The sequence below is a fragment of the Patiria miniata genome, unplaced genomic scaffold (genome assembly GCF_015706575.1).
Source record: "Patiria miniata isolate m_02_andy unplaced genomic scaffold, ASM1570657v1 HiC_scaffold_5, whole genome shotgun sequence".
NCBI classification, from domain to species: domain Eukaryota; kingdom Metazoa; phylum Echinodermata; class Asteroidea; order Valvatida; family Asterinidae; genus Patiria; species Patiria miniata.
In genome coordinates, this window is record NW_024037072.1 from 23,229,954 (window position 1) to 23,243,326 (window position 13,373).

At 41.6% G+C, this 13,373-nt stretch overlaps 1 protein-coding gene across 4 annotated transcripts in view; it reads left to right on the top strand.

Moving 5' to 3' along the window:
- The window catches only part of LOC119741650 (dynein heavy chain 6, axonemal-like), a 126,775-nt gene that overhangs the window by 77,871 nt on the left and 35,531 nt on the right, over positions 1 to 13,373 (top strand). For 3 of the 4 annotated variants that reach the window (XM_038217483.1, XM_038217486.1, XM_038217485.1), the window contains 12 exons: positions 533 to 739; positions 2,174 to 2,355; positions 3,030 to 3,138; positions 3,980 to 4,105; positions 5,269 to 5,523; positions 6,578 to 6,709; positions 7,153 to 7,248; positions 7,809 to 7,949; positions 8,525 to 8,740; positions 9,683 to 9,801; positions 11,179 to 11,290; positions 12,337 to 12,458. In XM_038217483.1, coding sequence (XP_038073411.1) covers positions 533 to 739; positions 2,174 to 2,355; positions 3,030 to 3,138; positions 3,980 to 4,105; positions 5,269 to 5,523; positions 6,578 to 6,709; positions 7,153 to 7,248; positions 7,809 to 7,949; positions 8,525 to 8,740; positions 9,683 to 9,801; positions 11,179 to 11,290; positions 12,337 to 12,458 — 1,817 coding nt within the window. Of the gene's footprint in view, positions 1 to 532; positions 740 to 997; positions 1,073 to 2,173; positions 2,356 to 3,029; positions 3,139 to 3,979; positions 4,106 to 5,268; positions 5,524 to 6,577; positions 6,710 to 7,152; positions 7,249 to 7,808; positions 7,950 to 8,524; positions 8,741 to 9,682; positions 9,802 to 11,178; positions 11,291 to 12,336; positions 12,459 to 13,373 lie in introns of all 4 variants that reach the window. The other variant, XM_038217484.1, reaches the window with a different exon arrangement.

Below are 13,373 nucleotides of genomic sequence, written 5' to 3' on the forward strand. Positions count from 1 at the left end.
AACATCCTCAGAAGTTGTTTTATAGTGATTCTTTAATTGCTGCCAATGCTGAGTTTGATTGTACTCATTTGTACATATGATTTGGGAGCCAAGGGATTGTTCATCATAGCCAAATATATGTGATAAGATCAAGCTACATGAGTCGTTTGTCGACCCTGGTCAAAAAAAAACCGCATGCTGATACCATTTTTAGTTCAAAAATTATGGAAGTCGGAACACCAAGAGATGTGATGAAGTGGCCCTATTTTGGCCTGTATCTCCACATAACCATTCCCGACAAACAACTCATTTAGTTGGATCGTATCACTTATGGTGTTTTAGTGGTCTTTTACTGTGCAATGCTGGCAATTGAAATATATTGTATTCCTGTGTCTTTACAATGGGTTTTCTTTCTTTGATGTATTGTGTTCAATTAAAATGTTATATGTTTACATTTTTCATCTCATTATTTTTATTGATCCTTTTGTTGGTGTGTTCGATATTGTATCAATAAAATTTTAACAGGAATTAATATTTTGTTCCTGTCTGACAGCGAGTACGTTCACGACTCCATGTTGTCTTAGCAACCAGCCCTGCCGGAGACGCCTTCCGTCAGAGATGTCGGACCCATCCTTCTCTTGTCAACTGCTGTACCTTGGATTGGTTTGATGAGTGGAGCGAGGAGGCCATGCTGCGCGTGGCCCATGTCTATCTGGGACAGGTTGACTTCCAGGGGATCAGTGGTGATCAGGATCCTGTGGTAAGTAGTTTAGGGTCAGTGTGGTGAGCACTGTAGGGTGAGCTTGGTGAACTAGTAGGGACAGGATTGGTTTGATGAGTGAAGTGAGGAGGCCATGCTGCGTGTGGCCCATGTCTGTCTGGGACAGGTTGACTTCCTGCGGATCAGTGGTGATCAGGATCCCGTGGTGAGTAGTGTAGGGTCAGTGTGGTGAGTACTGTAGGTTCAGTGTGGTGAGTACAGTAGAGACAGGATTGGTTTGATGAGTGAAGTGAGGAGGCCATGCTGCGTGTGGCCCATGTCTATCTGGGACAGGTTGACTTCCAGGGGATCAGTGGTGATCAGGATCCTGTGGTGAGTAGTTTAGGGTCACTGTGGTGAGCGCTGTAGGGTGAGCTTGGTGAACTATAGTAGGGACAGGATTGGTTTGATGAGTGGAGCTAGGAAGCCTTGCTGCGCGTGGCCCATGTCTATCTGGGACAGGTTGACTTCCAGGGGATCAGTGGTGATCAGGATCCTGTGGTGAGTAGTGTAGGGTCAGTGTGGTGAGTACTATACTAGCGTGGTGAGTATCATAGAGACAGGATTGGTAAATGAGTGAATTGAACTGTATTCAGGTTAAATCGCAGAGAAGTGTGGTACCAGGATTAAATAGGGTGCAGATTTTACACTGCATGCAGATGTGCATTCCCTGATGAACCGCTGCTCTTAGAACCCCTTTGTGATGTTTCCAAACTATCCCAGAGCTGGCCAACACTTTGCTGTGAACAATCCAGGCCTTTCATTCATTACAACATAATCACAACCATAAAAATGCACACATTCTTGTTCTGCAGTTGTGGGGATATACACTTGTCTGTACGAGGTATTTGTGGGGACCGAAAATCCTGTGGGGACAGCAGAAAGTCCCCATAACTCGATCCTAATTTACCTGACAATAAAAAACTTCCCCATAAGACAGTGTAGGCCTGCACATGACTTTCTGACCATGTGTAACTTTTCAATACCATGCAATACTTAACTTTCTGTCACCGCTTTCCATTTGATTACTTCATCTCATTATGAATGGGCCTTTAACTCTTTCAGTGCCCACGAAATTTGAAAAGTTTAACCCTAAAGTGCCCAACTTTGAGCATTTTTTTTTTATTGTTCAAAATTCTGTAAAAAAAAAAGTAAATAAGTTTTACTTACTAAATTTGTTGTTGTTGCTCTCTGGAATATCCTTGGTACATTGGAAAGTCAAAAGTAGTTACGTGCATAGTGATACACCCTGAAACACTGTCCTGCACACAGGGGAATTCCGCACTTGTACGAGGTTTGGCGATTTTAAGTACGAACATTACCTCGTACATGTACGAGGTTGGCAATTTCGAACTTACAAATATACCTCGTACATGTACGACTTTGGCAATGAAAGAGTTAATGTCAGGAATCTTGTCTTCTTTCATTCAACAGAACCTGAAGGACAACATAGCCCACGTCTGCGTGGACATTCACAAGGACATCACCCATCAGACGGTCAAGTATTATGAGGAGATGAGGAGACATTTCTACATCACACCCAGCAGCTACTTGAATCTTATCCAGCTCTACTCCAACATGCTGAAAGAACAGAAACAGCGTGTCATGGATAGCAAGTAAGTGAAGATGAGATTTGAAGGTTTGCATGGTGGAAAGATACTAAGACAAGATAAGTTTGCGGTAGCACCATGTGAATAAATCTCTTTTTTTTGGTATGTGTGGTTCTGAAAAGAACCGGAACTGAAAAGAACCTTGCTTGCTGAAGAGAAGATGACGATGGTACCAAATACCCTGTAAAATTATTCTGCCTCAAATGGTATCGTTCAGAAGAAAACAATCATTGAAGGTAGTTTAAAAACTGTGTGTCTGTGGGCACACTTTTTTTTACAACCACCTTCAATGTATGCAGCAGGCACTTTAATTAATCACGTTTTTGCCTTTACCAACCCTTTTTTTTACTAACTTTTTTTTTTTTTTTGGCATTCATTGAGACGAGCATCTTTGAAAACCTCATATTGCAGTTAAATGTCAATTACTTCAATATGTCAAAAAAACCCAAGTATTTGGTCTTTTTGTTGATTTCATCCAAACAGTGCCCACAATGTGAGATGCTGTTTCTTGTTGAAAGGAATGTTTTCATTTTTGAGAAAGAATACGTACTCAATGGATTTTACCACGTTAATGTCACATAAGGTCATTTGGAGGCTACTTATACCGTACTAGTCAATTCAATATGTTCCAGTAACTGTTATAAAGAGGTATCCCTTGTGTATTTCTGTTTTTCTTGAAGAAATCGATTGTTTATTGGTCTCTCCAAGCTGTCCGAAGCCAACTCCCTGGTAGATGCCATGCAGGAAGAGTTAGTCAATCTAGGACCTAAGATTGAAGAAAAAGCAAGAGTAAGAACAGATTTTATATGTTTTTAATAACATCTCACCCACAGATTCTGTCGCTTGATTGGCCGAGAGTGTATCACATGGTATTCATTGTTTTTACTCTTTTATCATGAACAGTAAAAAATCTATACAACGGCAGCCTCGCTCTGAAAAGGTACTATACCCTTAGCCAACAATGTAACAAAGTTGGACATTGTTCTTGTCCGTGCTACCTTGGTACTTTGTAATTTGCTATTCAAGTATCATTAAGATGACCCAAAACAAGTTTTTACTTGTTGGCTAGGTAGTTTAAGTAGTCACAATCACTCTTGGAGGACGACTGCATTAAGTTGTGTATCAGAATTATAAAATCATAGATGTCAGATGTAACAGGGACAGGAAAAAGAGTGGACCCAAATTTATGGAATGACCCAGATGGTTGTTTGCGTTGGGCAAATTCCGCATGCTACATAATAGGGTACAAACATTTCATGGAGAGGAAGTTTGGAAAAGTGCAGGTAAATTGTCAACTGACTTCGATTGAAATACAGTTGTCTTGAATTGTGGTTTAGTTCATCAAATATTTCACAGAGCTGCTAAGATTTGAAATTAGCTCAGCACAGAACATTTTTGCTAACCAAAGAGAGGTTACCAGCCAAACTGTCTTGCGATGTATATGGCATGTGACTGGTTCCCAGCTAATTTTTGTTTAGCACAACAATTTGCTAAGCAATGTTTTTTGTCTTGCAGCTCCTTAAAAATTGGACTCCTGATCGGATGAGAACCTCTTGTTTTTAGGTAATATTTGTATACGTAGAGCATTTTGTAAAGTCTGGAGATGTTTTTGTTTGCCTTTGTTGTTCAGGACACAGAATTACTCCTGGAGCAGTTATCCAAAGACCAAGAAGCCGTGGATCAGGTGCGATTCATCGTGCAGCAAGAAGAGGCCACCATGCAAAGAGAAACGCAGATTGTGCAAGACTACGCCGACGTGAGTCATGATTCCTTAGTAGACCTTATGCTTCGCAGGTGTCTCAGAGAGTGTTCTTTGTTGTTTTAATTCAGTAACAATGAATGCACAAACGGTTTACTCATGCCTATCCAAGCGATACAAAATCATTGCCCTCTGATTTCGCCTTAATGCATTGGGTCTATTGTATCCACACAAAGGGAAACCCTTAGAAGTGTTTTTTCTATTTAAAAAGTGATTAGGGGGATTGTGAGGATGTGATTTTGACAGTTAACATCAATGGTCGCATCGGAGACGATACGTATTGGTCATCAAATTTCATATTACACTACACCCTCTGCTGCAAGGCCAATTTGGTCGTTTCATACATTGAACAATCTGCCAATCAATATGCAGGAGGTGTAATTAATATTCATTATTTTCATTATCCCCTACGCACCCATAGCAAGCCCAGCAGGACCTTAGTCTGTCATGACAGGCTTACAGGATTCAGTCACTGCTTTGAACTCCATAGACAAGTCAGACAACTCAAATTAATGAATATGTATGAATGTAATTAATATTCATCATCGTCATAGTCCAATCCACACCCTCGGCAAGCCTAGTAGGACCTTCACTCTGTCATTCCAGCCTTACATGACACCATTGCCGCCTTAAATGACCTAGACAAATCAGACAACTCAAATTAATGAATATGTATGAGTCTAATTAATATTCATCATTCTCATTATCCAATCCGCGCCCACAGCAAGTCAACAAGCAGGACCTTCATCAAGCTGTCATACCAGCCTTACTGCTTTGAATAACTCACTGTTTTGAACTCCATAGACAAGTGTATGTGTATGAGGTCTAATTAATATTTATCATTCTCATTATTCAAACCACGCCAACAGCAAGCATAGCAGGACCCTGAGTCCGCCTTGCCAACCTTTATACCATCACTACCTAGTAGTCCCTAGACAAATCAGATAACATAAATGAATGAATATGTATGAGGTCTAATTAATATTTGTAATTTTCATTATCGAATCTGCGCCAACAGCAAGCCCAGCAGGACCTTCAGTCCGCCATGCCAGCCTTACAAGATGCCATCACTACCTTGTAGTGTCAGATAACTCAAATTAATGAATATGTATGAGGTCTAATTAATATTTATCACTTCATTATGCAATCTACGCCAACAGCAAGCCCAGCAGGACCTTCAGTCCGTCATGCCAGCCTTACAAGATGCCATCGCTGCCTTGGATTCCCTGGACAAGTCAGACATCTCAGAGATCCGTGTCTACACCAACCCACCAGACCTAGTCATGCAGGTCATGGCAGCCGTCTGCGTCTTGCTGCGACACAAGCCAGACTGGAGCACCTCCAAGCATCTACTGGCGGACGCTGGTTTCCTCAAGAGGCTGGTCATGTTTGACAAGAACAGCGTGCCGGACAAGGCAAGAAGTGGGGGAGTGAGGGGGGAGGGGAGGGGGAGGGGGGCTTGAATTGCCACTTGGACAGTTGGACTGCTGGATCAAGTACATTGAGTAGAGCATCTTTGTTGTGCTCCAAGTGGCCTCACCAGGAATACTAAGGGTGCCCCTCACGTATTTGTGCTGAGAAAAATGTTATATTTTGAACTTCCAACCACACTTAAAGAAAAGTCCCTCCAGACTTAACTTCAGAAGTCATCATTTTACATTTCGGCCACCCTAAAGATAGAGTACGGAAGTGTGATGTGTGAGGAAGCTGCCTATGGTGGAACTAGAATCATGTCAAAATTTCATTTGACCTTCCGTTTTGACTTACTCAAAATGTTGCACTGGCAACAGAAAATAGTAAAGGTGGAATTGTGCCTAGCTATCAAGATAATTTCAGAAACTCTGAGAGTGTTGTAGATGGTAAAACTAGACCCACATAAAGACATGGCACATTAATGCACTTAGAATGCCCTTAATGCACCAAATGCTTAAGACAATTCTGACAAATGTGAGGTTTTCTGGCAAAATGAGTCAGTACTAGGCACAGGCCGTAGTGAAGAAAAATGAAAAAAAAACTGAATGTGGTGATTTTTTTCTTCAATTTTCAGGGAAATGTTTGATATTTCTACTGCACATATTTTAAAGAAATAGTATAAAAATCATGGAATAAAAGTGTTTTTAAGAAAAACAAATTTGGCATCTTTCATTTCATGACTACAAAACAGTCGAAAGTTTTACGGCCTTTTTCACAGTATTTTACTTTGTTGACACTTTAAACAGCCATAATGTGTCAACAGAATGTCTGACGTAAGTGCAACAAACAGCATTGTAAGGAGAATTTCATTCTCTTTCCTAATACCAGCACATCCTCATGTCAGCCTCTGCCCACTTGTGCCTCATTTTGCCTAAATGCCTCACAAATATGATAAATTGCTTTGAAGACTTTTAATTGACAAGTTATTCAATGGAGCAGCTTTTTACCTCTGAGGCATTCATGTATTTTGTTTCTTCTTTTGTATTTTTTTCTCAGGTTTATGGCCGACTGAAAAAGTACACCTCCATGCCAGACTTTATCCCAGAGAAGGTGGGCCAGGTGTCGTCAGCTTGTAAATCCATCTGTCAGTGGGTGCTGGCCCTGCAGCATTATGGAGAAGTCTGCAAGGTTTGTAGCTGTAGCCGTGTCTTAGGCCGTGTCTTAGTGACAATTATGCCATTTGCTAACCAAACACTTGCATACTGCAATGGTGGCCGATCATGTATAAACGGGATGGTCACTTTGACGTCATTCTATCGGTCCCTATTAGCGGTTGTTAGGTGCCGTCATGCGAGTACCTGTGATTGATGCGTGTGGCTGGAACATGCAGTGTGGCATTGAAGAGGAATATTTTTGTGAAAAAGTGTGTCTGTATATGAGGCCAAAATGCATTGTAGTTTGTGTGGATCCCCATGTAAACAGAGCAGACTGACCGTGAAAATTGCAATGGATATCTTCTAGGCAAATGCGGGGCGGTCTACTGTAATGTGATCCTTTCTGGTGTATGTTTGCTGTCTTGTAACAAGCTTTATTTTTATAATGACCAGAGTTTTTATCTATGAACACCTCAGATGGTGAAGCCAAAGCAGAAGCGAGTGGAGGAGGCCAAGGAAGCGCTCAGTCTCGCCCAGGAGAGCCTCCAGGAGAAACAGGCCAGCCTCTCCAAGGTAAATGGTAGCATTGTCTCATTCCTTCTAAGTTTTCGGAATAAACGTTCAAGATCTCGCTCAACACATTTTTAAACTTCTTAATTTCGTTTTAAGTTGCGTACCACTTGCTCTCCAACAAAATGGATTTTTTTTCTCCTAACAAATTTTGAAAAACACTACTTTTATTCAGATTTTGGGTATCTGTAGCCCTCTGTGAAAGCACATTTGTTTTTAGCACGAATAACTCCCCTTGCTTAAGCCAAATGTCTGGTAACGGGTAGCTAATCATTCGAATTTTGTAAAGAAATAGTTCATGTAACTAAAGTTCAATGGATTTTTTTTGTTGGATGTCTCATTCAAAAATGAGTAACTTTTATATTGCTAGGGAAATAGCAATTGAAAAAACAATCTATTTTTCAAGGTGAAATTCAAAAATAGCAGGGGGAACGAATTTCAAATTAGTTGGATTTCATAGACAAATAAATCAACTAACCATTCTATATGTTGCATACTCCATGAAGGGATACTGGCTTAAGTCACCATTTATTGTTAGGTAACAATCCTCATTTCTTGTGCAGATTCAAGAACACCTGCAGATGTTGCAGCAGCAGTACGACGACAGCGTGGCACAGCGGGAATCGCTGCGAGAACGCAAGGCACTGACCACGCTGAGACTCAAGAGGGCGTCTGTGCTCATCATGGCACTGGCTGGCGAAAAGGTATTCCAAAGAACAACAAGAAATGTGAATTACATGTACTTACATGTAGCTACAGCAACAGGATGAAAGCAACATGTGTGTCTATAGGCAATGTCTTATGGTTAAGTTGAAATGACGTCACACTTTCAAACTGGATACATTTTCATTTGTATTGTAGGGTTGGGATTACAGGGTTTTGTAAAAAAACAAACATGTAATTTCCACTTTTCTAAGACTAGTAAGATGTCCTAAATATGTAGCGTAATTTTACACGTTCCCACAGTCAGACAGGGGAAGGCATGTTTTTCTGCACAGGTGCCAAAATACTCTGTCTGTTTCGAATAATGGTATTTCTACAGACGTGCCAAAATATTCCACAGATGTCCCATTGCTTACCTGCACTTAGATAATAGCCACTTTTGTAAGGATGTGCAGATAATACTTTAATGCCGTACAGATTGTGATTTAAAACAAATGCATATTCATGACTTCATCAAGGAGCTACCGAAATTGCTTACTTCAATTCTGTGTGCAACTTTTCACACTGACATTGCTTAAGCTCTTCATTTCACCATTTCTTCCTGTCCGTCTTTCAGATCCGCTGGGAAGATTCCATGGTAGACCTGGAGTCCAAACTCATGGGCGTAGTGGGCGACACCCTGGTGTCTGCCGCCAGCATAGCCTACTTGGCCGTCTTCACTGCACCCTACCGCAAGGCCATGATTCAGAAATGGTGGACGGCTTGCAAAGAGAAAGAGATCCCCGTCTCAGAGGGTTACACGTTGGTGGGAGCCATGACTGAGCCAAACACGGTGAGAATTGAGGGAGGGGGAGGGAGGGGTGGGAAGGTGTCTGTACACTTGATACACACACAGTGGTGTAAGTAAACGTAAAGTCTATCACGAGCCCATCAGGCCAGCATTTGTCTCCAGTTTCCTAGGCATAAAATTACCGAGAATACATGTATTCTCTACAGCAAGCACTCCCAATCCTAACAAATCCTACTTAAGGAGTAGCATCTCCAACTATCTTCAGCCTCCTGACGATGACTAGAGCAGGCTAGTCGAAACGTTGAGACCAAAGACAAGTTCGTTTAGAACTTACAGCAGGACTGTTCTTATTAGAACAAAAAACTACTTAGCAAAGTTGATAATAAGCAGGACAACTTCTTTTCAGAACTAAAATCTTCTAAGCAGTAGTTATTACCACATGGTGTTACCGCAAACCGAAACGATACCAATACATGTATTTCTCTTCCCCCTGGATGGGAGGCGCCGCAGCGAATGCCGGTACCCATTTACACTCCTGGGTGGAGAGAGGCAAGTGAGGGTGAAGTGGCTTGCCCAGGGACACAACATATGGCCAGCAGCTGGATTTGAACCCCTCACCCTCTGATCAGGAGTCACAAACCCTAACCACTAGGTCACACTCCCCTCTACACACAGTGTTGTAGAAGAATAATACCAGTAATGACTCTGAATGGCCCAAATACATTTGATATCAGACAGGCATAAAATATCCATTGACTGGACTTTGGAGTCATTTAAAATGACTGTAACGGTAGATTTTTTGATGTAGTTGCTCCTGTTCGAACGTCAAACTTTTCAAGTTATTAATGCAAATCTTCAGAACAGTTTGGTTTGGCACGAATTTGAAATTCCAGTCTGAAACTAACGTAAATTGTGTCTGAAGAAGAAACGACAGTAGCCACATGCCACAAGAACCTAAATTTCTATCCTTGCTCCGATCGACAGGTGCGTAAGTGGCACACTGAGGGCCTACCGCAGGATAGTCACTCGACAGAGAACGCCATCTTTGTCAAGATGGGCCATCGCTGGCCCCTCATGATTGATCCACAGGGACAGGCACACAAGTAAGTTTGACCAAAAAGATTTCATCCTTTTTGGAGTGTCTTTCTAGCATTTTGCATGGAGGCAGTAAACTTAACAATATTGCTCCTTCTAATATTTTCCTCATACAGAAATAGGTAAGATGTATACCTGATTCTTCTACACTTGATTTTTTAAACTAAACGTTCACTGTTTTGTTCAAGGGCAGTGGTCGACTTTGCCATCAATCCAAGAAATGGCTTCGTGATTGACATCTTCCTTGTTTGCAAAGGGGTCATTCCATAAATTTGAGGTCCAATTTTGTTGGTGGCTGTTACATCTGATATAAGATTGTGTAAATTCAGGATGCATTCTTTTTTGCCTTCTATCTCCAAGAGTACCTGCCAGAGAAATAAAAAATAGTTTGAAGTCAATTGTAGTGATACTTGTATGGTAAAATACACAGGTCAGGTGTAACAGAGACACAAAACATGTCACACTTTTGGACCCAACATTTTTGGACTGACCCAAAGACAAGCTGAGAGAGCATATCAGTTTCATTGGCTGGAAAGGGATATAGGGGCCAGACCAAAAGATGAATGCCCAGAGCTAAGAGACACCCACAGTGAAATTAGCTGGTAGAGTGAGCTATGTAATAATCACTGTTCAAGTCGAGACCAGTGTAAAATCATATGCAAGGCAGCAGGCATGCTGAGCTGAGTGGCTGTACTATGTATCGTTCTATCGGGTGACATGGTTGGTGTAGTAGGTAAAGTTCATGCCTCTCACCGCTGAGGCCCGGGTTCGATTCCCGGCTCGGGTCACATGTATGTGAGTAGAGTTGTTCGTTGGTTCTCCCCTGTGCCACGAGGGTTTTTGTCTGGGAACTCCGGTTTTCCTGCCTCATCAAAATCAACACTTTTGATCTTGCTGTGCTCCATGCTAAGCCATGGGCCATAAGGCGGCAGCCTAAAGTGCATTGACATGCCTTTGGCTTGACCACATTGTAGCTACGTCCTTTGCAATTCGGCTTCTGCTGCGAGGAAGGATGATTAGCCCCAGCGTTTATTTATGCATTTATTTATTTATCGACATAATGAGCCAGCTAGTCAAGTTCTCCTCTTGAATCCTGAAGCCCCTCGACGAAAAGGTCATCCCAACATGACCCTGAAAACATCCATCGAGCTAGAAACTGGTCTGAGTGGTCCATCTCTTTCCAACACTATGCTTGACAGGGACAGTTGGGCCCAACTCATCAAGTCATCATGAAAATGAATGAATGAAGAAGAAGAGATTTATGTCTCTTATCCCAAAGAAGTTTCTGTTAACTCCAAAATGTACTTGTTTTTTTTTTCACTCTTTATTCAGATAAATCTCAAGTAACTCAAAAGTTTCAAAAACTTTCTCTTTGTATCCATCAGGTGGATTTGTGAGATGGAAGGCTCAGCCTTAAAGAAAGTTGAAGCTAGCGACCCCAACTACATGAGGACCCTTGAGACATCCATCCGTGTTGGAGAACCAGTGCTGCTGGAGGTAGGTCTCACTGTGGTCTTGGAACCACCAACGGATTCAGGATCAAATGTTTCAGGGGAAGGGAAGGGGCAGGTAAGAAGACAGTGGCACATCCAGGAGTTGATCCGAAAGGTGGTTGACTGACCAGCTAGCTGACTCTTGCAGATCCAACAAACTGTGGGCGAGGAGAGGAGTGGACCTCATTTGATACTGTAGCGTTTGACCAATGGGTTCTAAATGAAGGATGTGAATTTTCCTAGGAGTTTGCCGACAGAGTACTGCAACACAATGACAGACTAAACAACACGCTGACATGGATGAAGAAATGTGACCAGGAGATGGTGCCTCAGTTTTTAACTTTTAATCCTCAACAGATCATTAATAGGTCAATCACATTATAACAATAATTGCTGATTATTTGCACACTGATTCACCTTAATTCAAGCAGGGTAGCTGTCCGTCAAGGGATATTCGGGCTCGAGTCCTTTTTGGAAGTTCCGCAGCGCACAACCGTTCAGCTCCAAGCTAGCACAACAACCACCTTTTTCGCGTGTGCGGTTAACCAACTTTATAATACATTATCCTGCGTCGCTAATCTGCGCATGCGCCCCCGGCCTACTCTCCGGACGGACAGCGCCACATGTGATAATCGCTAAAATACTAGGGGCATTCTTTTTCTTCTTTTTTATGTAGTACATCATTGGAATAAAGTTGGCATCTTTTTTTTCAAAAATGTTATACTTTTCACAAAGAGTCAGCTATTGTTATGGGGAGTTTTTTTTGGTCGCATGAATGTAAAATTGTTTGTATGTGAATAACTATGTCTTTTCTAGGCTTCCAAAGGCATAATTATTTGTGTGGTACTAGACTGAAAAACAATGAAGGAAAGATCGACAAACGACAGGATAGTGTCAGTTATGAGGATTAAAAGTGGCAGCTTTTAAGCGAATAGTTAATGGTGCAATGTTGGTTAATTATTAAGGTGTTGCTTTGAAGTTGCAGTCCTTTTTTTACAGAAAGGCTTTTTTTTTTTTAACAATGGACAAGCTTTATTTCATTTGCTTCAGAACGTGACCGAGATACTGGACCCAGGATTGAGACCCATCCTGATGAAGGAGATCACACGCAAAGGCGGACAAGATGTCATCCGTATAGGAGACACAGAGATTGAGTACAACCAGCACTTCAGGTCAGTGCAGATTAAATCACAAGTCCAGTCACAGATGAATCACAAGTCCAGTCACAAGTGAATCACAAGTCCAGTCACAAGTGAATCACAAGTCCAGTCACAAATGAATCACAAGTCCAGTCACAAGTGAATCACAAGTCCATTCTCAAGTGAATCACAAGTCCAGTCACAAGTGAATCACAAGTCAAGTCAACGTCAAGTCACAAGTATTGGGGGAGGAAAAAATAACAACGTAATGCCTCTGTAATAAATCATGTTTTTAGCTTGTGACTTGATTGTTTGAGATCTATCAAAGTACCTCACTATGCTGCCTTTATTTATTTTTTATTTCTTATTTTAACTGGGTAGCCCATTCAGTGGAATCCGCTGATCTCCCATGGGGCCCAGTAAAAAGAAGACAATGTGAAGAAATTACAGTTTTAGATGTGGGAGGAAAAGCCCAGAGGAATGTTCTGGGGAAAACCCAAAAAATTACTGTTGTAGTCAAGGTACTTGTGATTGTCACAAATACATCTCAAGTCCAGTCACAAGTGAATCACAAGTCCAGTCACAAGTGAATCACAAGTCCAGTCACAAGTGAATCACAAGTCCAGTCACATGTGGATCACAAGTCCAGTCACAAGTCCAGTCACAAGTGAATCTAGGCATGCAACTTTTCCTCGGATCAGCTGATTTCCTCTTTTTTTAGAAAAACACTGTACAAAGTCTGGGGAAAATTTGAATTTCCTCTTTTTTTGTGATTTCCCAGTTGCATGCCTGTTAATCACAAGTCCAGTCACAAGTGAATCACTAGTTCAGTCACAAGTGAATCACAAGTCCAGTCGCAAGTGAATCACAAGTGAATCACAAGTCCAGTCACAAGTGAATCACAAGTCCAGTCACAAGTCCATTCACAAGTGAATCACAAGTCCAGTC